This window comes from Embiotoca jacksoni, unplaced genomic scaffold (genome assembly GCF_022577435.1).
Source record: "Embiotoca jacksoni isolate LCO1_2020_lvr unplaced genomic scaffold, fEmbJac1.0.p SCAF_13, whole genome shotgun sequence".
In the NCBI taxonomy this organism is placed as follows: domain Eukaryota; kingdom Metazoa; phylum Chordata; class Actinopteri; family Embiotocidae; genus Embiotoca; species Embiotoca jacksoni.
The window spans coordinates 18,468,433-18,494,496 of NW_027185263.1; the positions used below are offsets into that span (position 1 = coordinate 18,468,433).

Genomic DNA, 26,064 nt, shown 5'->3' on the forward strand with positions numbered 1-26,064 from the left:
TGAATTAAATAGCTCCCCCACTATCTCCTCTTATCTAGTTTTTTGTTCAGACACAGTTGATAACTCTTCCGATGATAATAAAGGTGTGTGGGCTTGGTGATGGAGCTGTACTAAACCACACAAGAGCACTTTACTTTTAAACAATATTGAAATCATATCAAAGCATTTCATGCCACACTGATAAAGTGATAAGAAAGGTGTCCGGCCTTTCTGCAGGACCTTTATTGCCATCCGTATCTCACTGAACTGCAGTTGCAGGATTGTCAACCAGATGGGGCTGCCCTTACGTCTATAAAAATCCACATATTGTGCAAACAGGCAAACCGCTGACTACACTTCATGAATTGCAGGAAGTTCAAGCACAATAAAAGCAGAACGAAAAGTCTTTTTGACAGACATCTCTTCCACTAACGCGTGGCTCGTTGTTTTTGCCTGAAATCTCCATTTAAAGTCTTACATGCAGGGTCAAAAGTCTGATTGCTGCAGATACGGATTGAGAAATCAAACCTTGCAATGAGTGCTTAAGATAAGCCTGTCAAAACGAGGTAAGAGGGGAGAGTTGAAAGGGGGCAGACTTTGGACCCAAACTTCATTTGCTCTCCTTCTTCGCCCTCACTGCAGCGTCTCGGTTTGTCTCTCTTCTCCTGTGGGAAAGATGAAGATCAATTTTGCCCCCTTGGATGTACCGCTCCAAAGGAGACTGCAGACCAGCTCGGTGGTGCTGTGGGTCTTCTCCTTCCTTTTCCTTGGTGAGTGTGGATGTTTTCTAGAAATGATGGAGTATTAATGGGATGAACATGATGCACAACTCTGGCCCAGTTGGTCTTCAGTGCATCGCAGAAGCTGTTGAAACATGCCGGTTAAGCTGCTTTTTTGGTAAAAGCGTGTGTTAATACAAACGGCAGAGAATAGTTGTTTAAAGTGACTTGAACTGCCAGCAGAGGGTGCCAAGCAGGACGTGACCGGAGCAGAGAGCATTTGAACTTACAGTAGGTTACATTGAATATTGAATAGTTACAATATCTTATCAGACAGCATCTCTACTTTTGTTCACCTCTGAAAGACAGGTGGTATATCAGTGATTCTCAACATTTTTTATGTGACACACCCCCCATTCTTCTGTCATTGTTTGAATCAACTTTAAACCAGATGCTATTTAGCTGTGTTAACTACACATAAGAAAGTGAATAATGTCAGCATTTAGTAGTTAGAAGTAAGTACTTCTTTTCATGCAAAAATCCTTTTTTTTTTTTTTCACTCAGTTTGTCAAGTTTGCATTAATACTACTGGCACTCGAAGTGACAGACATTTCCAGCCATTTATCCTTTACTTATAGCTAACTATTTCCTCATTTTCGAAATACTTTTCACAAACTCTCAGTCGCAGGAAATGAGACAAGTGACTCAGATAGCTGGTAGTTTAGTGATTGTTGTGACAACCATACACACTTGATTTTAATCATTTGTTTAACCTTTCCTTCAGGCTAAAAAAAAAAAAAATAGAATATAATGTGAATCATACAAATACACAATATGCCACATCTGAATGCAATTATAAATAATTTCTCATACAACCAGGTGAAAGACTCACTGCTGTATCTCAACGCTAAAACAGAACAATTTTCAAATTCTACCACACATTTGCAGATAATTTGATCTCTGATTTAAAAATATTTTATGAAGCATTTATTGATGCTGTTTTTGAAAAAAAATGTTTTAACTGAACTGTGAAACCAATAATACCAAAGCTAAACGTGAAAACAGCTAAATAATAGGGATGAATGATCTCCTGTATCGGTCCTTGTGACAGCGGAGCTGGAGGAGTCTTTTGGAAATAAAGTGCTCCGCTGTCCCTGCAGTAGATGGAGAGGGTGGTCCGGATTATTCAATATGGAGAACAGTTTCTTCTGCGACCTCCTCTCCACCACCTTTTCCAGACTGTCGAGTTTACAGCCAATTATGGAGCCGGCCTTCTTAACCAGTTTGTTGAGTCAAATAGTGTCTATTGTATGATGCCAGTTCGGAGTGGATGGTTGTATAATGTACCTGTTTACAGTCTGATCTTGCTGCTGCTCACTACACAAATCCTTTCCCTCCTCAGCACCCACCTGCATCTTGCTCTTCTTCTACCTGCTCTTCACTCGCTTCTGGCTGATCAGCGTGCTCTACGCCATCTGGTGGTTCTTTGACTACAACACTCCGTCACGTGGAGGCCGTAGGGTACCCTTCTTGTGTGGCCTCAAACTTTGGGAACACATGCGGGATTACTTCCCCGTCAAGGTGAGAGAGAGCATTTAACCCTCGTGTTGTTCTTGGATCAAAATGACCCGCAGCTGTGTTCAACCAAGTTCTATTTTATTTTCATATTTTTTTGGGATCATTGGTGACAAGGAGGCTGTGAGGGTTTCTTTAAAGAATGATGACCAATGATCCCCAAAAAAATATAAAAATATAGAAATAAAATAGAACTTGGTTGAACACAGCTGCAGGTCATTTTGACCCGAGGACAAGTTGTTCACTATGTACACCGTGCATGCCCCCATCACTTGTATAAGCAGCCCTGCAGTCCACATATGGGTTTGATTTACCTGTGCAAGTCTGAGAAAAGAACATCAGAACATCTTCAAGTCCAGGTGCTGTAAACACAAAGCCTCCCAAGATCTTACAGGAAACTGTTTTGTTGTCTGGTGACTGATCAAATGCATTTCTGTCCACTGCATCTTTGTAAGTGATATTGAAAAAAATGTTCACTATCTAGTCTAAATTACAAGAATTTGGATATATTGTCAATATATATAACCAAATATGTCATTAGTTTTGACTGCACATTATGAGCTTGTCTCCTGCAGCTGATTGTGTCCCTCTTGTGGTCATGTATGAGGAGTGTGTCTGTGACTTCAAATAAAAAAGTGACTTCTGGCTTTTGATCATGAGCCCGGTATTTTATAACAAATTCATCAACATCAGATGTCAGCTGTGAGATTTCTTTTTTTACCCTTCAGAAATAGCTGAATAGCACCTTGTGTGAAATCGACAGTGAACTGAACTCCTGTTGACAACATGCACCACATTACATGGATATACTTTTTGCTCCTAGGCAAGACATATACTTTGGACTGTGCTGATAAGACAGAGTGCAACGACAACAGTGTTAAATAGCTCTGCACAAATGAACCTAAAGAGTTGCTACAAACATGTTATTAAATCTACTATATCATGGTTGATGTCTCAAAATATGCAGAATTTAAAGTTATTTACAAAATTTCACAAGATGTTTTTTTTTTTTTTTCAAAAAACCCACCTACATCGTCTTCATCATGGAGCTATCTGAGCTTTTTTCTATTTTCCTTCTTTAAAAAAATTTCCCCTTGTGGGATCAATCTATCTATCTATCTATCTATCTATCTATCTATCTATCTATCTATCTATCTATCTATCTATCTATCGATCTATCTATCTATCTATCTATCTCTCTCTCTCTCTCTCTCTCTCTCTCTCTCTCTCTCTCTCTCTCTCTCTCTCTCTCTCTCTACATATTATATATATATACAAAATGTTGGAACAAGCCTCCACAGCTACTGTAAGTGTACGATAGCTGCAGGTCATCTACGTTGTATACAATTTTGAAGCAAAGAACAAAAAAGTGAAATACACTAAATTTGTATGATTTTTGTCTGAATGCAACACTTTTGTTTTGGCTCCTATTTTGACCTGGGCTCCTCGTGTGTTTCAAGTCTTTCAACATCCATTCTGACATCCCAGTGAAAAAATGAGGGAAATCCGCTTATCTTCATGCACAGAAATGAGAATTATATATTGACTTTTTTGCTTGTCTGGTAGTCCTGTATTTTCATCAGAGATCTCGTGTGACGCAGATGGAGGTTTGTACTTGAGTCACTTCTGAGAAAAAATTAAAAAAAAACTTCTAAAATTCACCATTTACCCATTTCACAGTGAATCCAGGATCATCTGACTGTATGCCACATTAAGGCTGAAACAAAGAGTCCATGTAAGGGTGAAGAGAAGCAGTGTGCTTTAAAGAGCCTAATTAGTTTCATCGGTGTGTCTTTTCCCACCGTTTCTAATTACACCATCATCCACTCTGACTAAGAGCTCACCAGCTGATGCGTGCTCACGACAAAAGTACATTTAGACGAGAGAGTGACGCAAATTCATTCGTAAGCACCGACAGCACATATGTCCACATCTTGATTTTACAAAACCTTTGAAAAGGATCTGATTTACAACAAAATACACACTAAGACATACAATTATACTAACTGGCTGTCGGCAGCCCTGATTTTGTGTGTCTACATCCTCTAAACATCAGGAACATCAGGGCTTTACACAAGAAAGGGTCATACAAAAAAATGATAAATGAGTTAAGGCCATTATCATTATATTATTATATGAACTGTAATGTAAATGTAAAGGACTATAAAAAAAAATAAAAAAAAGTGTGTTTGAAGCAAAAATTTGATATTCTGGGATGTTCACTTTTTGCTTTAGTTGACAGTTTGATGAAAATATGAACAAATAAATAAAGCTTATGGGCTTAATTATTTATAGATAAGCTACAGCTACAGCCAGATGACAGTTACACAGCAAGAGTTTTTTTTTTTTTTTTTTTCTGATGAAACATTTAGAAATATTATGCAATGCTCTACTAATGTTTGCAGAGGGAACTTTCTTTTTGGTTGCCAGAATGTTCTTCTTAAAGGTGTGGATAATGTTCTCTAAAAACGTTCTAAATATAAAAATATTTTGTCATAACATTCTTAAAATGTAAAAACTCTGTTTCGGAACATTATGCAGTGATTCTTAAAATGTTTTCAGTAGCAAGTTGCTATTTTAGAGTAAGATGACATGCTTTAAAACATCAAATGTTTTGCAGAAATATTCATACAAGGTTATTCCAATATCTACTTAAATGTTTTTAGTGAACATTATTTAAAATTCAGGGAACAACAATAACAACAACAAAAAAAAGATTCCATGAACATTGTATCATTGGGAGGTTGGTAGATATTGTATTGGTGTGAAGACTACAAACCAGGAAACTGTCAGCCAAAACACAAGCACATAACCTCCAGTAAAACCACAACTGTCTTTTTTTCATTTTGGTTTTTGTATGGATTAAACACACCAGCCACAACATGTTGATTAGTGAATTTGAGAGGTACGTGAGGTGGTTTTGGAAAGAGCGTGGCTTTCCGTTTCCCCATGTGTCCTGACTTTATACAGAGCTACAGTATGCGATTTGCCTGTTGGCTCCAGCGTCTTATTGTTAAATTTAGCGAGATGTTGAATTAGAATTGAGTTTGGGATGAAAACAGTGGAAAAAGGTTTTCAGTGGTAAACTAGGAAACTTTCTGGGTGTATATGTGGATCCAAAAAAGGAAACACTTTTGATCCAGTAAATTTAATAAACTAAAATCATTGACCTTAGCGTGAATTACAGAATTATAAAAATGATATCGTGATCCACCTGGTTACAGAAGGACGGTTCTTTGAGCTTCATTAGTGGGACTCGAGTTAATGATTAACTGTGTGACCTGGTGGCAGGAGGAACCCACAATACAAACAACTCCCACGCAGAACAACATGGCAGCTTTGTCTTGCTTTAACAGTACAGACGTGTTGATTTTTTTCACCTTCTATATCTGATTGCTACGAGAAAAAAATATTTAACAAAAACATATACTGTGTCAGCACACACTCCAGCACATGACGAGTAATTCCTTATCCTTGACCTTTCTTATTTTTCTACTCGATGTGGGCTTGTCGAGGCACACAAACAGCACTCAGTCCAGATAGCTTATCAAGCCACCAGCGGTTAATGATCAGAAAGTGTTATTTCAAACACCAGAGTTTTACTGTTAGCTTACAGGGTTGCAAAGGCTCATTTTGACTGTAGTAAACCTCTAAACTCTCATCCCCTCTTTTAGTGAACAAGCTAATCTGTACTAATCAATACTTACAAAGCATTACAGGGAAACTCCACCAATTTTAGACACTGACATGCCTCTGAAATTTAAAAATATGTTTGTCAAAGCTATTTGTCTCAAATGTTTGAGCTTTACGGTGCAAAAATGATGTAAGAGTTTGAAACCAGAAGCTTTTTTCAAATATCACTGCTGAAAGTGAAACGTTTTGTGAGCTCACCAGAAATCTGAGGTTTTAAGGCATGTGTATGTTCACAACTCTAAATTTTGAACACTTTTAACATAATGCACCTGAATCTCAAACCGACGTGTTTACAGTGGGTTATGGTTGATGGAGGCTCCAGGTTTTAAAGAGAAAGAAAAATGTGTGGAACGAAAACGATGATAAGCCTAGTTTCGATTGATTTTAATATTTTTTTTAACAGTCTGTTGTAAATTCAGCAACATCATTGTAACTCCTGGACAGATTAGGTCAGAATCTGAAGTATAATTGGTTGTATAGACAACAAGAGGCAGTGTTATTGTGCAGAAAATGCAGACCAAATAATAGTTAGTGTGGTATATTCATTTTAAACAGTGCTGCACAGGGGGAGGAGAATAAAAGCAACGTGTAGGAGGACATTGACTGCTTGGGGGAAGATTTTTTTTCAGGTCTGGTAAATTTGTCTTAAAATAGATTAAAAAAAGTTACAGATTTCATAAACAAAACTTTTGTGAAATTTAACCTGCAATCAACTCTATAGTGATTTAAATTAAGATCATATATTACACAGAAACCCCGGTGAATTTAAAGGTTTTACACACTTTCTTGTGCTAGTGTAACTGTGAAATTTAACTAGAAGTAAGTAGCCCAATATTTACCTCTGACAAGTATTAAAGTAAAAGTATAAAGAAGCACTAAATAAAAATACTAAATGAAAAAAGAAAGAAAGGATGGCTCAAAATTGGGCTTTTGATTGCCGAGGCCACAGACAAGGCAGCTGAGAGCAGGTTCAGAGGGTCGGTGTTGAAACTGGGATATTGAGGCACATGTTTGGACTGCAGCCAGCGGGGCCACTGCAATACGACACTGTTAACCTTCTTGGAAAGAATCACATAATCAATAACCAAATGTTCACATGATTAACTTCATGTCTGTACTTTATAGTCCATAATATGTTTATGAATATGCATCCATATTCAAATATAAAGTAGAACCAGAGTGGGACTGATGGTTTAATATTCACACGGTTCTTTTTCTTCCCACAGCTGGTGAAGACAGCTGACTTAGACCCCAGGCACAACTACGTTCTGGGTTTCCATCCTCATGGCGTGCTAGTGGCAGGAGCCTTTACCAACTTCTGCACCTACGCTACCAGCTTCAGACAGCTGTTCCCAGGCATCACCAGCTACCTGCTCATGTTGAACCTTTGGTTTAGATCCCCGTTCTTTAGAGACTACATCATGTGTGCAGGTGTGTGCCAGAGACCTTTGAATCACACTTCAACTGTCTATTTAACTCAAAATACATCATATTTATACTAAGAAAAATATACTGGGTTTGATTACATTTGTTAATTGACTTGTTTTTTGTTACAATGATGCAGGTCTGATTCCCTCAGACAAAGAGAGTGCTACTTATCCTCTCAACCAAAGGCGTGGAGGCAACGCTGTTGTGATTGCTGTTGGTGGGGCTCCAGAGGCCCTTGATGCCCACCCCGGGACCTACAATGTACTGTTGGCCCATAAGAAAGGCTTCATCAAAATGGCAATGGAACACGGGTAAGAGCAGACAGCCTCGCAGGGATGAAGGAAGTTTTCTGCCGCCGCTAATTCTCTGAGGTCTTATGGCTTATTGAAAGGATTGTGTCATACTATTCATTTTAGGTTCTTGCAGCTTGAGTGTGGCCTTATGAAACAGAGGCTTATTCAAGTTACTTGCATGGAATTTCCTGGGAAAGCACATAGTCTGTTTTCGAGATTAATTTTGAAAGAGGAAAAATAACTGAATAAATAATGTATAGTGTAATAAATGTAAATTACATGGATTTCAAGCACTGAAAAGTATTTGTTTAATCATCAAACAACCTTTTCTCATTACAATGTCTCAGAGCTCATTTGGTACCAGTCTTCTCTTTCGGAGAGAATGAAGTGTTTGATCAGGTGGAAAACACGAGGGGGACTTGGCTTCGATGGACACAGGAACGGCTGCAAAGCCTCATGGGTATCTCCCTGCCTCTCTTCCACGCACGTGGCATTTTCCAGTACTCCTTTGGTCTCATGCCCTACAGGAAACCCATTAGTACAGTAGGTGAGTAAGCAGCTTTGATAATTCACCACTAAGAACAAGAAAAGATGCCTTGCTTTAGATATCATCCGGCAGGAAAAATCTGAACTACAGTATCACTGCACTTTTGCTCATATATTTCCCAATGAGTTAGCAACTTTGGGAGAAGCATCTAATGTCACTGAGTTGAGTTTCAGTGAATGTGATCAACGGTCAGATAAAAAAGCAGGGTTTGCTGAAACCACACAAACTGATGCTGACACACACTACGGCCTTCTGGGACTGGTTGACATGCATCCCTGAGTCATGCCATCGTGTTTTAGATGAAGATACTGTACGTCTTGACAGTGTCACAAAAGCCATACCGCAAACCATAGATGACGTGAAGCACTGACACGAAGCTCGCTGCACTTTGTCACCTCTCTGCAGTCGGACGGCCAATTCGGGTGGAGAAGAACAAGAAGCCGACCGCCGAAGAACTCGACGCCCTCCACCAGCTGTATATGGACGAACTGAGCAATCTGTTCGAGGAGCACAAAGGTGACTACGGAGTGGACAAGGACACGCACCTGAACTTTGTATAAACTAGACTGAGAATGGAGGATGAGGAATTCCTATTTATTTGTAAAACTCTGGTGCTGAAGTTTAAGATCATTTGACCTTTTGACATCTGTACAGCTGAATTTGCTGTCAATGGGCCTGTTTAATTAACGGAGGATATGTAAAGTCATATATATCCAGCTGTACCTGTTTATGTATGGAAGGATTCAACTAGACTGTAAAATGTAACTTCTTATTTCAACTAAAAAATTGGGAGTCAAAGCGCTGCCTTAAAACTTCAGGTTGAATGAAAAATGTAACTTGTTCTTTTAACACATTGCATTTTACTTGTGAATCTTTGTTTTAGTTTGCTTAATTTAGATTTGTTAATTTATTGAACTGCTGAGATTGTTGTTTGAATTTGCGAATCTGTTGCAGCTTAAATGTTATGTTTGATTTGAACTGATTTGAATGTGTTCATCAATTAAAGTCCTTTGAACTGAAATATCCATTTCAATAATGTGCCCTTTTGTTTGTTTGTTTGTTGTGTAAAAATGTCATGTCTATTTACTTCCAACTGCCAACACATAAGACAACATAATCTCTATAACAATGTGTTCCGCTAATGTGCTACATTTGTTTCTTTAAAAATATAAAAAAAAGTTGAGTGAACTTTCAGAGCAACTCATGTTTATACAGTAAGTTTCAAACTAGTCTGAAAATTGAGTTAATGACAAAAGATGAGTTGATTCCATTTAAATATCTGCATGATAAAGAACAAACCACAACAGAAATGGTTTGTGCAGTCAGCCTGCTGCTGTTCTATCAGGCTTGTGTGTGAAACTTTCACTTGTTGCATTTAAGCTTGCATCAGGTTGGATTTTGTGCAAGGCCTGACACTTTCTCAACGGAGTCATAGGTTGAGGTCGGGTTGCTTCATGAACACTGTCAAAAAACTGCAATAATCTCATAATATCTTTCCAAATGCTTCTCACCTCATACTCAAATTAATTTTCTTCTCTTGTTTCCAGAGAAATAAGTACAGTGCCATTCCATTAATGGGAAGTAACTAAGTATATTCACTTAAAAACTACACTGAAGTACATTTTGAGATACTTGTATTTTACTTGAGCTTTTAAAATAAAATATCTGAATACGTCTACACCAAAATTTTGGAAGATTTACATTTGCTTTTTTGCTGAGAGTTAGATGAGAAGCTTTATCACATGTTCATTTCTGTTCCACAAGAAGCTACTACCAGGAGGATTTTAGCTTAGCTTTATAAGACTGAAAGCAGGAGAGAACACCAAGCCTGATGGTTTGGTCCACTGGTAGCAGGTCAAGAAATAGTCTGGCACATGACCCATAAAACCGCAGTGGTTTGTTTTTACACCTTGGCTTTATTTCACGAGTTAAGAAATTGGACCGACGTGTTGATTCATAAGCTTGAGAGGTGCTTTCAGCAGGTTTTCTGAACCTTTTGACAGAACCAGTCTGTTTACAGTTAATATGTTAAACTAAGATATCATTTTATGTCATTTTCAACTAATGCTACTTTGATATTAATTCTGACATTGTAAGAACATAAAAACAATATAGTTATTCAATTAACAGACATCTGATGAATAAACATAAATAAGTGTGTGATTTATTGATTTATCAGATCCAAATTACAGTTTGAAGGTTCAGTGTCTGGTATTGGATCAGGTTTCCAAATGATAAGAATGTCTGTGAACTTTGGCAGACAACTTTTAGATGAGATGGCAGAGTTCTAATATTTCCAAATGAAATGACTGGCACACTGGACGATGCCCTGGGCCTTTCAACACGCTCTGGCCACGCGTGCGTGTGTGTGTGTTTGTGTGTGTGTGTGTGTGTGTGTGTGTGTCTTGGGCTGATGAAAATGCTGACTAAAAGAAACATTTACAGCAGGACTGCATGAAGAAAAGGGAGGCAGGTTTGGCTAGAGAATGAAAGACACAGATTGCGTATTATCAACCAGCTGAAACACCTGTGGAATCACCAGCAAACCAGTGATAAGAATGAATGTGTAATGCAGCTGAACAACAGAAAAGACTTTCATTAAGTAAACATATTCTTGTATTAAAAGCTGAGTAAGTTCTTTACACAGTAGATGATCCGCCTGAAACCATAATCATAACATATCATTGCTGTTTCACATGGCTAAATTTTAGGCTTTAGGAAAAGTCATTGCTATTCAGGTCATTGTGGTTGGAAGTGAGTTCACACAGTAGATCACGTTACTGACTGGTGTTGGAATAACGCTGCTCACAGTTGACAAATTAACACTCGACTTTATAGGACTTATGATGGCAGTTTTTAAGTGACAGTGTGTATTATCTATTCCTACATATGACATATGGCTGTTGTTACACTTAAAATATGAACAAACTTCTAAATTGTAACAGTGTGTGACTTTCGTCTATATTTGGCCTCAGGAACACACACACACACACACACACACACACACACACACACACACACACACACACACACACACACACACACACACACACACACACCAAAAAAAAACCTAGAAATTCTGAAAGTATTTTTGGTTTCAGAAAACTATATAAGAAAGAAGTATTGTTTTACATCTTTGCAAACTTGTTAACAATCTTTCTTATCCAGTGTTGTTTAGTGTCAGCCTGCTGTAGGGTGGGTCCGAGTGAAGTCCGGATAACAACATTACTGACTTATTTTTGAAGAAGGTGTTCAAAGTACAGAAGAATCAAGGCCCTGTATTCGTGCAATCTGATGGGGGCGTATCTTATCTTAGCTTTTTCTAAAAATAAAACAGCAACATAGATGAAGTGCTGGTCCCTCAAGTCATTAAAAATAAATACTATAATGGTGGCACTATAACCTGTAATGAAGCACAGAGTTTAAAAGATACCCAAAGCACCCAAAAAGCCATCGGAACAGAAAAAGTATGAATAAAGAATATTAGAGACTGTACTGATTACATCACTGATGTCTCCAAATTGTTTCTCAACAGCAGCCTCATGTCAAGGACTGTAGGATGGATTTAATCAAAAGCAATTAAGACTCTTGGCTTGGTCCCACTAGATATGTGGTATCAGCTTTGGGATGAACTGCATTCGATACAAAGTGCAAAGGATTCCTTCCCACTAGAAACTGGGGATAATATTTAGTTTGATAAAGTTATCGGGGGTAAAGTCACAGAGTAAATATAAAAAATCATGACTTCAGCAGAAACGTTATGTTAGTCCAACACATGAGGATGTATTAATTTATTTTATAGTTCAATGGTTTCATTTTATAAACCCTGGCCTCCATTAATAGTTTCTGCTGATTTAAACTTGACTCGGCACTCTACATTAAGACCTGACTTCATCTTGAGGCTGAGTTCATTCACAAACAAATCCATCCAATAATGCCTCCAATTCACGAATGTTCTTCATGATTTCAGCCAGAAGGGCCGTTTGTCTGCATAATGAATATTTTTCTTTTTGGAACTTTAAGTACAGTTTGTCTCGAATCCTTATTTACTTTCACTTAACAAGGATGTTTTAAATAAAGTTAAATCGAAGATCTGTTTGTTTTATTTTCATTCTTCTGTGGGTGAAAACGTACTTTTCCTACTCCTCCATTTCCAGTCAATTTCATGTTCCTGTTTTTTAAATGTTGTCTTATGTCTGTCATTCTTTCGTTCGTTCACCTTGTTGGAGGTTTTCTTCCTGTTAAAAAGGAGTTTTTCCTTCCATCTGTCACTTATGTTGGATCTGTTGAATTGTTGTGTTCCTGTGTTAAGTGCCTTGAGATGTCTTGTGTTCTTGTGTTGTGATTTGGTGCTACATATTTAAAAATGTGTGTATGCTGTGCAGGATTTACCTGTTAGCATCCTTGCACACATGGCAGTCGCAGTAGAATTATTACACAATACAGCCCACAGTCAGTGACTGGCGTGTTCATTGCTGATGCAAAGTGCTTTGTTCAGTCTAAATTAATATCCAGTGCAATTCAGTTTAGCAGCCAGACAACATATTCCACAAACAAATTCCTAAATATAAAGGGATACATCAATACATTTAACCTCTAATTTAAACCGGAGAACCTGAGGGTCAGGGTTAGGAAGTTCCCAATTTGAAAAGGTTCATGCTCAGTGTCGGGTTAATAATCACTTGGAACAAATGCGATGACTCCTATTGTTCGGTTGTCCAGAGTGGGAGCCTGCAGGCAGAGCAGGAGACTCTGGATAAAGACAAGCTGTCTGGGAGCACAGTTTGAACTCGATTTCAAACATTTCTATCAGACCAGACAGACTGCAATCTCTCAATGTGATGCAAGATATGCTTTTGGCATCAGTCAAACAGTGTTGCCTTGACATACAGTTGCCAGCTCAACACTGTAGAGAGTGTACTTTGTTAGATTTGTGGCATTGACAGTTAACACGTAAAAGAAGGGTTTACAGAGTCCATCAGTTTGGAAGGTATTTTATTGCCGATGCAGGATACAATAAATTGAATTAGAAATTTATAGGAAAGTTATATCATTATTCTACAGGAAATAAAGTGATACCATTGGGTAAATGTCTAGTACTCCTACTGTTGAATGTATGAAATCAATATAAAAGCAAAGTATGGCATAAAATGTGAAAGGATATGCTGGTATGACCTGATCATTGAGACCACACTAGAGGCAGTAAATACAACTGTAAGTTAGATTTCGTAGCTTTAGGACAGACATATTATTTGATGTAGGCCTAAAGCCTTTGATGATTGCAACACAGCTCATCTGTTTCATCCAGGCTTCCAACTAATGAGGGGTTTTGGACCAAATGGTCAATAGATCTTTTTCACAGACAGTTGACCCATAAACCCTCATAAATACAGAGAGTCATGCGCAGCGGCCACACATCTGCTCCAGGTGGCCCACCTGCACCCCCACCGTGCTGCCGCACAGAGAGGACGCCCTCACGCACACAGGCTCCTCGAACTCCCCATCCAGCGCTGTTGCTCTCGCCTCCGTCCCTCTGGCTCCTCCCCGCACTGATTAAATGCCCGCTCTGCACTTCAGTCAGCTGCTGTTGAAGGCAGTCATGACAGAGGACCTGTAGGGTTGGACTCCTAACAGCAAGCAAGCTAGGTTTTTCTCTCTTTTTTTTTTTTTTCTTTTTTTTTTTTCAAAGTCTTTCGGACATCCTCACCATCCAAAAAGCCTCAGCTATGAAGACCATCCTTGCTGCCTACTCTGGCGTGCTGAAAGGTAAGGGGACGGTTTGGGAGCTTGAAAAGTGTAACACGGGGCTGCAAGCAAGCCGACAAACAGAGGTGGTCAAACAAATCAGGAGAGGAACAGGGAAGAGGTCAGCGGGACATGGCACACCAGTTTGGATCTATTATTTTGTGTTTTATCACGTGGATGACAACAGTATTCAACTTAGGGAGATATTGCTATTCAAAATCGTATTAAAAAAAACAACTGGTTGAAAATAAAGCGCACTATAATTTAGTGTGTGACACTACAGGAGATAATAAATACTTCACAATGAAGTGTATATTCACTGCTGAACACATTCATTGTTGTGTTTAATTTGTATTCTGAGATTGATTATTGCACTGTTTCCAACAAATACTGAGCTATACTGACAATGTGACCTGATTTTGCCCATTTTGCATTAGAAGCTGCGTTTGGTTAGAAACTGAGACTTTTATTATAAAAGAATGAGAAGTGTTCATGAATGTATCAGCTCAGGAACATCGTAGTTGCACTTTAGAAAATCCTTTTACATTTTTTCTAAGACTATCTTGATGCAATACTTGCACGCCCATGAGTAGAGTGAAAGAGTGATCGGTTTCTCTAACTTTTTCTGCTGTCCATACTTGCCTCAAGTACATCCTTTCCTAAAGGGACTTTATTGCAATTGATGAGTGGGCCAACATTCACAGTCCTGGTTATGTGTAAATCAATCCCACTGAAGTTCACCCATATTAAACAAATCAAGCAGTTTTTAAAGTTATCGTGTTTTTTTGTGTAAATTCCTTTTTTGGGTAACTGATCGTTACGTGCGCCTCGGCACACATCCAACAATAGCTGAACTTAAGAAGGCTGTAGATTGTCTCCCATCATTTTCTGCACATTTGAAATGCAACTCACAGCGTGTATGGACAGCAGAAACTCCTTTTTCACCTTTTCAGTAGCCTTCATTGTTTTTAAGTTTAAACAATTTACTTAACTTTAACTTTAAGTGTGTTTTTCCTGTCAGAGATGAGTCCAGCTAGAATATTGACGGGTACAATAGCTGGCCATGTAACTCCCCACACATGTCAGCCAGAGGGAAGATGGGTTTTTGCAGGACAAGCACATGGTTCCCCTGTTGGCTCCATCTGCAGGGAAACACTGTTTGTGTACATCTCCACCGGCCTGCATGGTGACCAGTTTGATCTGGCTCTCAGTGGGGCTGTGAGTGGGCAGCTTTAGCCATCACCAGTTGATTCTTGGACAACGCTCTGTCCCTGGACACACATTCAGACAGTGACCGTCTTAAGGAGTCATAGCATCATCGTTTACAGGTATTACCACCACAATCCCTGTGCTGGGTTATTTTCAGTGAGCACAGATGGGATTAGACGACAGTGTTTTCCTGGCGGGAGGATTTTCTTCTTATTGGCTCTCAGCTGTACGAGCTTGAGCTTTAGTCGCTCTTAATGTGGCCGTTACTTTACGCTCCCTCTCCTTACATAGTCTCCTCACGTGTAGCTGTATGGCTTTGCTTTTATGGGCTGGTGACTGAAAAGGGCTGGTGAGTAGCTGACTCCGTGTAGCCGTGGCCTGCCTGAAATGTACATTGATGTGGGGCTGCTTGGTGGAAATGTTGGACACGGTGTTCTAGGAAATCATTAACTTTGTTTTGTTTGATGTCCACCTGTGGGATGGAACAGAAATCAGCAGCAGGGACATACTGTATATGCTAGGAAAGTGACAACTGTTTCTTTTGAGTTTGATTTATCACCAAATTCTTCTCTTCCTCACCTATGATCATCGATGGATATTTGGCTCATCTCGCATATTTTAATCTCGAAGGCACTGGCTCCAGCATCCTCTCTACCCTGCAGGACGTGCCGACAGCGCTCTGGCCCTGCGGATCCAAGATGGAAAAACATCTCCAGGCCATCTCTGTCCTGCAGTGGGTCATCTCCTTCTTAGCCATGGGTGAGTCAGTGAGTAAATGAGTGCATGGATGAGGACCTTTGTGCATTTCACTTGAGCTGTAAGAAAGCAAAGTAACCTGCATCAGTTGGATCATTAGTCTCACATTAAGGAGGTCACATCATTGAGCTGCACATATGCTTATTTATGGCTTCTCAGCGTTGTCACCTCTGATTACGCTCAATTCACACCATTTAACCTGTGAATCTATTGAGCATGACTTTAGATGTGATTGTTTCTCCTGTCTCCTATAGGTGTTGCCTGCACTGCACTGTTGATCTACATGTTCTGTACTGATTGCTGGCTGATCGCTGCCATTTACACAGCCTGGCTCATTGTCGACTGGAACACCCCGAAACAAGGCAAGACATTAGATAATGTCTAATCTAATGAATAAGAAAGTCACGGTTACCTAATAGTTGGATTCTGGACCACGTGTGGAGACACACCACTGGTCTGATGATGAGAAAATTTAGAAGTGAAGCTTTTTTTTTTCTGAAAAGTGTTGGATCTAAAATGTTGCACTGATTAATAATTAATGGTTAAAATTTCCAACAGTGTGACAGGACATGAATAGATGCACACACTTGCCTTGGCTATCAGCATGAAACCAAACAAATGAAGACACTGTTACCTAATCCTTGGGTAAGGTATTTTATAATGATTAGCACAAAGACTATATTATGTCTGATAATAGTTCCTATCAAAAAGAGACACAAGATGCATAGATCAATGGATGTGTCATATAGTTGGTCATTCTATTACTTTAGTTCTCGGTGAAATGAGTCGACAACTATTAGATGGATTGTCATAAGATTTTGTGTGTTATATCTGTCAAGTTCATTATGCTCTCATTTACCACTCATTGCAACAATTTCGACAAATTATAAATTATTTAAAACACTTTTTAGGCAAACCTGTTTAAAAAACATGCTGATTAGTCAGTCAATAAAGAAAAATGTTTTTGTCAGATTGATGACGTGTCATATGCCTGACACGGAAATAAGTTAAAGCAAAATGATAAAACACATTGTTATTATAGTGAGCTCAATAAAAACAAAAATAATTAAGTTCCTAATCTTGAGACGAAGTCTCTGGTCGACAAGATAGCGGTTGATATTTTACTTCAGAGGTACAAATTTCCCAAAAGTTTGCGACTGAAGACATTTTGCAGACAGAAGTAGGCCTAATGTAGAGTCAACCTTTGGCTTCTGGGGATGCTTAGGATGTGAGGCTGCTGTGCAGTTGTGCAGTTTGGCTGGTTGTCAATCCAGCATTAATGCAGACATTCAAGATGACCAGAGGATGAATCTCACTATATTTAGGTCTCTAATAAAACATCAACATTGGTTCCCAGACAAAGAATTCTAAGGACACATGCTCACTGTGTACTTATTAAACATTAGCGTGTTGCATTTTCATTGTAAAAACATTAGCATGTAGCTTGAAGCCCGGTGCTCTTGCATAGTACAGCTTCTCTGTGCCATGGACATGGCTCTGTTTAGCTACATCTAATTGTAGAACTGAAATGAATTCCGAATGCCAGTAAAACAGTAATTTGACAATTATCATTTAATAATTGATTTAAAGTAGTTTATCAAACAAAAAAATTCATTCATTTGTTCCAGTCTCTCAGAGGATTACTCTTTTGGCTAAATAACAGAAGCAATATGAAGATGTCTGGATGTCCATTTTTCAGTTTCTATTACATTTTGTAAACTAAATAATTCTTAATTTTTTTTTACAGAATCATCACATTAATGGATAAAAAAATAATTGTCAGCTTCAATCTGTTCATTGATGCGTTTGATGTATAAAGGAGTGGTTTGTAATCTGTAATGTTCTCCTCAGGAGGCAGGAGGTCCTCGTGGGTGAGAAACTGGACGATGTGGACATATTTCCGAGACTACTTCCCAGTTAGGGTGAGTAAATATGTCATGGTCTTGATGAACCATTGCTCATGTATCCAACCGCAATCGAGGGAAATCAAGAGCAGAGCAGAGGAATGTTTGTTGTCAGGATCTGCACCACTAAGGAAATTAACCTACAAAACCTGCCACTTGTTGTTGGCGGATGAAAAGTTACTATGTAAGACTTAACAATTACCAGTCGTACACAGGTTTGACATTTTAGATAATCTTATCGGGGGTGGATTGGGTATCAGCTGTTCGCTCCATGCTGTTCCTTGTCCGGTGCTGATTATGATGAAGGGTTGACGTTGGTCGGGAGTTTCAGACTTCGTCCTGGAAGATAGTTAAAGAAGCAATGCTAAGCCTTGTCCTCAGGTAGTCCCCAGGCAAAAGGGGAGTGTGTTATCACCAACTGACACGCATACACACACACACACACACACACACACACACACACACACACACACACACACACACACACACACACACACACAGTGCCTGCAGGGGGTGCAACAGTAGCTTTGCGTGACTAAACTGTAACAGAAGAGAGCACAAGTCAAGGTTAGAGTGCGTTTTTAAAGGAAGGAGATCTGTCTGTTTTGTGTGGCTCAGTAGCCGTAGGATATAAGTGAATCATACGGACTAAAATGGAAACAATTCTCCAGTTAATAAACTGGATCTCCAGAAAAATATCAACTATGTACATTTTTAATCATTTGCGGTCATTTTCTAAGCGAAAAAAAGAGAGATGTCAGCTCCAATGAGAGGATTTGTTCTTTTGTATAGTGATAAATAGAGTAATTCTGGGTTCTGTCTGTTTGTTGGATAAAATACTGTTGAGATGGCTATTTTTTCGTAGGCCCTATACGATTATATATAGGGCTGCAACTAATGATTACTTTTGTATATTCTGAAAAAAAAAAAATTATGTAATGCTTTCTTCAAATGTCTTGTTTTGTCTGACCAACAGTCCAGAATCCAAAGATAAATCATCATATTTGAGAGGCTAGAAATGAAAAATATTTGACATTTTTGGCTAAAAAAAACAACCTTTAGAAAGTAGTTAGCATTCATTTTCTGTTAACTAATCTCTACAAATGTAAGTGGACGAAAGGATTTATCAGTTAATAACAACAAAACAATGATGGGAATAAAACTTGACGTGAAAAAAAAAAATCACTTCTTTCTTTTAATGAGTCATAATAATGAGTCATTTGTTTGTCCTTCAATGGTCTAATAAAACAGAGGCTTTCAGCTTTTGTATATCGCTTTAGTGTAAAAACAAAAAAAACCTTCTGTCCAGGTGTTGATGAGCTTATGTGCTGCGCTGAGGGAAGGCAAGCCAAGTTTATTTGAAGAGTGTGTCTAAAGGAAAGCATTTCTTTACATACAACATATATACAACAAGGAAATATAAAAAGATGGTTAAAAAAGATTGTAAAATATAATACAAATGGGATGATTTTAAAGGTTTGATGTCCCAGCTGAACTTAGTACACTCAGTATATATCAATGCAGCGACCAATGTACCTGTTTGTCTTGGTGGGTTGATGAGATCATTCTTCTGTTACTCAGATACTTGATGCAAGTTAGTGCTCATAGTTCTCTTGTTTTAAGAAATTCTGATATTGCGGTATGACATAAATGAGCCAATGCTGCTGTTTTAGCTTAATGCTAAAATGAAGCCGGAATTTTTTATTATAAATTACAGACAGACTGAACACTCGGGTCTGCAGATGAACCTAGTGAAACTTGTTTTTGCTGTTTCACATCTCAAAATGACCTGAAAATATGTTTTGGGGCATTGATTAGTGGAAGGGCCAGTGTTCTCTATCTAACATGAGCATATGACTATTATCATTTATGAGTTGGAAGTCAACTGGTCAAAGTACGAGCCAATGTAAGAGTCGAAGATAGAACAACAGGAAGTCTGAGAATGGCACTGTTATGAAAACTGTTACATGAATGTCTGTGCCAGTTTAAATCTAGAAACAAAGATTCTTCTGCATTATTGCTACCTATTTGCAGCAATCAGTGAATCTTGCCTCGCTGCCACGTCCAGTCTTTCCTCCAAGTGTTTAAACCTTTAAATGCTGGCTAGATCTCGGTCCGACTTTAACACCTCACCTCTGCGACGCCCGCCAGGTGGACTCGTGCAGTACGATGGGGATCATGGATGATCTCCCAGGCTAATATGATTATACAACTGTTGTGTTTGACTGGCTAATAAGGGGGCTTTGTGTACACTCTGTGATGGATCTAAATCAACACTGCAGATCAGAGTTTCCTATGGGATTGTGCAGTTTTACAGCCTCAGCATGAAACTAAGAGCTTGAAATGATGCTGAAAGTTTATGTTCATTACTGCCAGCCTGAACAGGTGCACAACCTGTTTATCTGCCTCATTATTTTACGAGTGGACTGGAGTGGACTGTGGAGAGTCCTGTCTGGTTTGAGCTGATAAGAATGTCCCAGTTTTACGAAAACAGCTGTGGCCCAGATCACTCAATCTAAGTAGTTTTTAATATGTAATGTGGTAACAATTGAAATGACAGTAAAAGTAGCCATACAAATACAGATGTTCACTTGTACAGTAAAAAAGGGTATTTACATTAAATATGTATTGAATATATCAGAAAGATAGAAAGTAAATATTATGAGGGAATGGAGGAGCTTCTCACAACTGGCAAAAATGTAATCTAATTATGGATAGTGAAACGGCGCCAAGAACAAAAACAACAAAATGGTACAATAAATAACTGCATGGCATCATTCTAATGCTCAATGTTGATTAGTTCATTGATTCATCTAAAATTACTTAATTTTTCAATAAGTTGATCATCAAAAAAGAACCATGGACAACTATACTATACTATTATCAATTTCTGGTTATCTTTCAAGCAAAAATTACCTCCTTAATGTGAAGATTGGTCATGTTTGGTGTTTAAACTGTGTTTAGACTGTTAGAAAGTGAACTAAAGATGTCATTTTGAGAGATGTTTCTTATGTCAACTGTAAAAATTATATGATAATAACAATAATAACAATAGTAATATTAATATATTGGATAATACCTCATAACACATAAAATAAGTTGAAATAGCTCAATATAAAACCGTAAAAACAAAGATACTGGATTAAATTAAGAATGCAGGAATTTGTAAAACATCAGCATTAGATTAGCATGCAGTGTATTCATAGAAGACAGATTATTTATGGCATAAGTCACATTTTAATAAACCTTTTAGCTATATTTCCCTATTGCATGACTCTAGTGCCACAGTGCACCCCTCATGGAAATCAGCCTCAAACTGCTCGTCTTTGTGCTTTTGTCCTTCAGCTAATTAAAACCCACGATCTGTTGCCCAGCCGGAACTACATATTTGGCTACCACCCACACGGCATCTTTTGTTTCGGGGCTTTCTGCAACTTTGGGACAGAGGCCACGGGCTTCTCCAAGAAGTTCCCGGGCATCAAGCCGTCCTTAGCAACCTTAGCAGGAAACTTTCGCTTGCCTGTCCTTCGAGACTACCTGATGTCTGGGGGTAAGATGATTTGAGAAGCCATCGAGTCTTGTTTGAGTTCTTGAAATGTCTGATGGCACTGATAAATGTATCCACACAGGGGCTGACCTTTGTCCTGTTGCACAGCTGAAAAAGTTTCTGTTTACCTGGATCTGCTGATTTCATTGATTTATAGAGCTTAAACTGTTGTTTGTTCTTCAGGCTTCTTCTTTGCACATAGATGCTCTATAGATACTCTGTTAGGTTACTGTAGGTTATTGTACATGCTGTTTCAAAAGGGGTCATTGGTGAGTAAACCTTAGAGGATACATTTTTTTGTCTAATGTGTATTGCAACAACCATATGTGCAAAGTTTCAGTTTCAAAAATGTTTGGGCTCACTAGATCAGGTTTTTGTCAGGTTTGTTCACATGTTTACCATGATGAGTTTAATTCTGCCTAAATATTGCTATTGACTGGAAGACTTCAGGACACAAAAGAAGCCAAAATTGTATCAAAACTAATCTTTTTTTTCTTTCTTTTTTTTGCCTTGTAGGTATCTGTCCAGTGAACAAGAATTCAATCGACTACCTGCTGTCACGTAACGGGACAGGAAACGCTGTGATCATTGTTGTCGGAGGTGCAGCGGAGTCGCTGCACTGTGCACCCGGCATAAATTCTGTTACTCTGAAGAACCGTAAAGGCTTTGTGAGGCTGGCCCTGCAGAAAGGGTGAGCTGGCTGCACACTATTCAGACACAAGGACACGTGCAGGATTCAGTGACTAAACACTGAATCCTGTGTTTCAGTTATGATCATGAAAATGTCATTTTCTGCGCCGCGGCAGCTCCCGGGACTGAATAAACCCTAGATTATCACTTCCATAAAGTTTTTAAAAATGATCTAACATTGAGCGCTACCAAATCTTTTATGAATGTGCAGTGTTGTCCCTGATTGAAGTTGGAGCTCTTCGTGGTATGCACTACTCTTTTAAAAGGTTCAGACTGTGTGAGCACCTCAGCTGTACAATAAACACTATTACAAACTGTAGGGTAAAGTGACCTTGGTTTGTCTCACTAGCCCAAACAAGCCTCATTGCTTCCCAAATACAACCGAGGATTATCATATCACTGGGTGTACCTCGTCCAAAGAAGCTTACAGCTTACTGGAACAGACATACAGTTATGCATACCGGTGTTCATAATAACCAGGTTAGCATTCTAGCTCATATAAGCCTGAAGTGTAAATTCAGGTCACTTAGGATTCATGTTCTTTCTTTCATGACTTTGTATTTATGTGTATGAAATAGAGGTGATGGTAAATAAAATGGTATCTACTTTATAATTTTCAAAAAGGGATCACTGATATTTGTCTTTTTCTTATTTTATGTAAAAAAAAAAAAATAAAATAAAAATGGATGAAATCATGATTTTTATATCCATTGAAAAAAACCTTGAATTTAGAAAATAATAATCACTCTGAAATTAACTGGTCCTGTGGTCCAATAATATGCACTGAAAATGTTTCTGACTTCTGGTCGAAGGTTTGATTTCCAACTTGGCCACAGATCAAGTTAGATTAAGGAATATCAATCCATAATGTTTACTGATTGCATAATATCTTTCAAAATTGTTATACCCTGCCAATAGGGAGACTTTGTTCTCTACCTCCAATAATATTATATATGAACTTTGATAAAAATGTCTGTGCTTTCGCCACCAGTGACCTAAACTGATTCATGACAATCAGCGAGCTGTACACATGAAAACATGCCAACATCCTTCAGGATGTTTTGTTACTGTCTGGCCTGTTGGTGAGGTAGTGATTTGTCGTAAATCATTCAGTTATTATGAATTATTCAGTTTAATGTCACGTAACTGAGCTTTCTAGTGTAATAGTTGTTTTTAAAGCAAGAGGATTTTACAGATATGACTGTAATGTAACAATAAACATATAAATTAGTAAAATGTGGATAATTCAGGTCATATAAATAATTGTATAACAAGTCTGCAAATTTCAGCAAAGGGAACATGAAATGTTTTGTAACAAAGTACTTAAAAAAAAAAAAAAAAAAAAAAAAAAAAAAAAAAAAGAGTCTCCAGTATTTGATGCCACTTGCTTCAAACTATTTTACATGTTTTACTAACTTCTTTCTTTACATTGTTGCTGTTTAAAAAAAAAATAAAATTCATAAATGCAGCTCTGGAACTTTTGGGGACATTTGTTGAGGTTTTTCCCTCTGTGCTCCTTCAGGTCTGACCTGGTTCCAGTCTATTCCTTTGGAGAAAACGATGCCTATAAGCAGGTGATCTTTGAGGAGGGTACCTATTGGAAATATTTCCAAAAGAAGCTGCAGAAGATCTTGGGTTTTGCCCCGTGCCTTTTCCATGGATGTGGCTTCTTCTTTGACAACTCCTGGGGCATTGTGCCTTTTTGCAAGCCGATCACCACAATAGGCAAGTTTGATTCTGAGAGTGCTTAGATTAGAGCTTTCTATCACCTACGTCTGCTGTTTCAGTTGAGTTTATCACAGGACAGATTCACTAAACAACGTCACAATTTACACAACTCTGTTTGAATTGTCTCTCACTCTGTGTTTTATTATAGTTGGGGAGCCAATCACAGTGCCAAAAATTGAGGATCCCTCTGCAGAGATGGTGGATCTTTACCATGCAATGTACATCAAGTCCCTGCAGTGCCTTTTTGAGAAGTACAAGACCCGCTTTGGCCTGAAAGAGAGTGACGTCCTGTACATTCAGTGAGAGGCCGAGTGGCCCCCGCTGAAGCTCTGAACTGTGGCAGTGTCCTCAGACCCCTCGTCCTCATTCCCTTCCCCCCTCCTCGTCTAACCTTGATGCCCGGTTCATCTCTAGTCTGCAAACCCTGCAGACCTTTGGTCACCGTGTTTTCTCATATACACAACAACACGCACGCAAACATTGTCCCTTTGTTAGGAAATGGCAGGTTCAAAGAATTGTGGCCTCTCCCTGCTGCTCTTGTTTGGAAAGAATTGACACCAAAACCTACATCAAAAAGTGTGCCTTTGTTATTTCTTTTTCCATTTTCTCATTTAAAGCATCAAGTTTGGACTGCCTCGTCAGTGAAAAGGGGGGTGAGCTCCACTAGATGGAGCTAGAAGGTAACATGCAGGACTTCAACGATGTGCTAATATTTTCTTTTCCCCCTATGCCTTATGAAGTATAGAGTACTTCTCCCTCAGCTCTTTATGATCCCCTTACATGCTAAATGCACAAACAATGCAAATGGAAGGAACCACTTTATTATTGGGATAATAAGCCCATATTTTAATTGAGCCAAAGACGTATGTTGTGCCCACACATGCATTTATTTCTACTGTACAAATGCTCACAGTGAAGAAATTCTGCAGGGCAGATTTATATTGCACATTACATGTGTGCCTGTGATTGTATAAAGCCATAAAGTATTAATTGTATTCTGTAGAGAGGAAAAAGCCTATTTGAGTGCATGTGCCTCAACGAATGTTTCCTGATGCACTTTTCGTATTGCTGATTACCCTCTGATGGTTTACTCTCAAGAAAAATGCCTTTGATATGAGATTTTGTTTTTTTCAAGACAGCTGTTGCGCTGCTTGGCTTGATTTCCCCTCGTTGTCCAGGTCTTAATCTGGGTGGATGCATTTTGTCTTTGCAGTACAAAATATGACTAGCCTTTTGGAAAGTTTTGAGCAGCAGTTAAAGAAGATAAAGTAATTTTCGGGTAAAATCCTGATGTTTGATGATTCCAGTGGACATCGTATCTCTTTGTAACTGTACCATGGATGATAATTGAAAAGGAAGGTAACACCAGGTTGTTCCTTCTTGGTAATAAGCTATATCTGACGTGGTTACTCGTACTTTTGTGACATAAAAGTATGTGTATAGAATCTACCCTGGGAATCGTCAATATAAATAAGCTTGGGTTATGTTGATGGGCATGAAGATAGGCAGTAATTGGATTGTCATTTGAAGATCTCTGGTTTCACCAACGTGGCTTCTTGTAAAGAGCAGTGTAAACCCTATGCAATAAATTTGCTAGCAATAAATAGTGAGACCTATCTATATATATGGCATCAACTGTCTGCCAATATTTAAATTAAACTTTTATATGTTTTCAGAAGGGGATGTGTGCGTGTGTGTTGTGTCTTGTTTTTTTGGGCACTTTTCTACATGTTTCCCCACATTAACATCAGAAAGACATCCATAATTTACCACTGTAGGACAATAACTTTCAGTCTTACTCAACAATGTATGCATACTGCATTGTCACAATTTGCCCTGTAACATATTAATTTTCTCTTAAGAAGCTGTCAGAACAGTCCCACAGTATCACATATGCAGTATTTAGTATTGCAGCCTCAGTATGTTTTCTTTTTCTTTCTAACACTGGTTAAAATATATACAAACCCAAGGTTCTTTTGTTTTATTGCTGCATCATTTCATCAAATAGAAAGTTTTGTCTGATAGTTTTATACACATCCAATTTTTTTTAATTTTTTTTGACCAGAATTCACTCCAATGTATCTGTGTAAATGTCGGGGTCCCCACCAAATATTGTATAACGTTGTTCGAGCTTCACTCTGCACAATGATGTATGTTCAGAGTTTTACACTCCAAGCTGAAAGTGGAAAGTTTCTTGGGCTCCCCTCTTGTCTGAGTTGTAGCAGGATTTGTGACATCACAACTATAACCA

General features: G+C 38.5%; 2 protein-coding genes across 3 annotated transcripts; both read left to right on the top strand.

Annotated features, from left to right (window-relative positions):
- The first annotated feature begins 611 nt into the window (after positions 1–611).
- mogat2 (monoacylglycerol O-acyltransferase 2) lies at positions 612–9,234 on the top strand. Its single transcript, XM_069145629.1, has 6 exons — positions 612–749; positions 2,101–2,279; positions 7,193–7,397; positions 7,531–7,705; positions 8,035–8,234; positions 8,640–9,234. The coding sequence occupies exons 1-6, from the start codon at positions 656–658 to the stop codon at positions 8,792–8,794; spliced, it is 1,008 nt and encodes a 335-aa protein (XP_069001730.1). The 5' UTR covers positions 612–655; the 3' UTR covers positions 8,795–9,234.
- A 4,437-nt stretch (positions 9,235–13,671) lies between these two features.
- On the top strand, positions 13,672–25,491 carry dgat2 (diacylglycerol O-acyltransferase 2). 2 transcript variants are annotated; one of them, XM_069147065.1, is made up of 8 exons: positions 13,672–14,000; positions 15,819–15,947; positions 16,199–16,306; positions 17,796–17,866; positions 21,194–21,398; positions 21,912–22,086; positions 23,608–23,810; positions 23,962–25,491. In XM_069147065.1, the coding sequence occupies exons 1-8, from the start codon at positions 13,961–13,963 to the stop codon at positions 24,114–24,116; spliced, it is 1,086 nt and encodes a 361-aa protein (XP_069003166.1). In that variant the 5' UTR covers positions 13,672–13,960; the 3' UTR covers positions 24,117–25,491. The 2 variants fall into 2 exon arrangements, with proteins under 2 accessions (XP_069003166.1, XP_069003165.1); XM_069147064.1 differs by having other exon boundaries at positions 13,672–15,947.
- The last annotated feature ends 573 nt before the right edge of the window (positions 25,492–26,064 follow it).

Coding starts and splice junctions, on each gene's coding strand:
- mogat2 (XM_069145629.1), top strand. CDS start 656: ATGAAGATCAATTTTGCCCCCTTGGATGTACCGCTCCAAAGGAGACTG. Junction 2,280..7,192: donor GGGATTACTTCCCCGTCAAG/GTGAGAGAGAGC, acceptor TTCTTCCCACAG/CTGGTGAAGACAGCTGACTT. Junction 8,235..8,639: donor GAAACCCATTAGTACAGTAG/GTGAGTAAGCAG, acceptor ACCTCTCTGCAG/TCGGACGGCCAATTCGGGTG.
- dgat2 (XM_069147064.1), top strand. CDS start 15,770: ATGATCATCGATGGATATTTGGCTCATCTCGCATATTTTAATCTCGAA. Junction 16,307..17,795: donor CTGGAACACCCCGAAACAAG/GCAAGACATTAG, acceptor TGTTCTCCTCAG/GAGGCAGGAGGTCCTCGTGG. Junction 17,867..21,193: donor GAGACTACTTCCCAGTTAGG/GTGAGTAAATAT, acceptor TTTGTCCTTCAG/CTAATTAAAACCCACGATCT.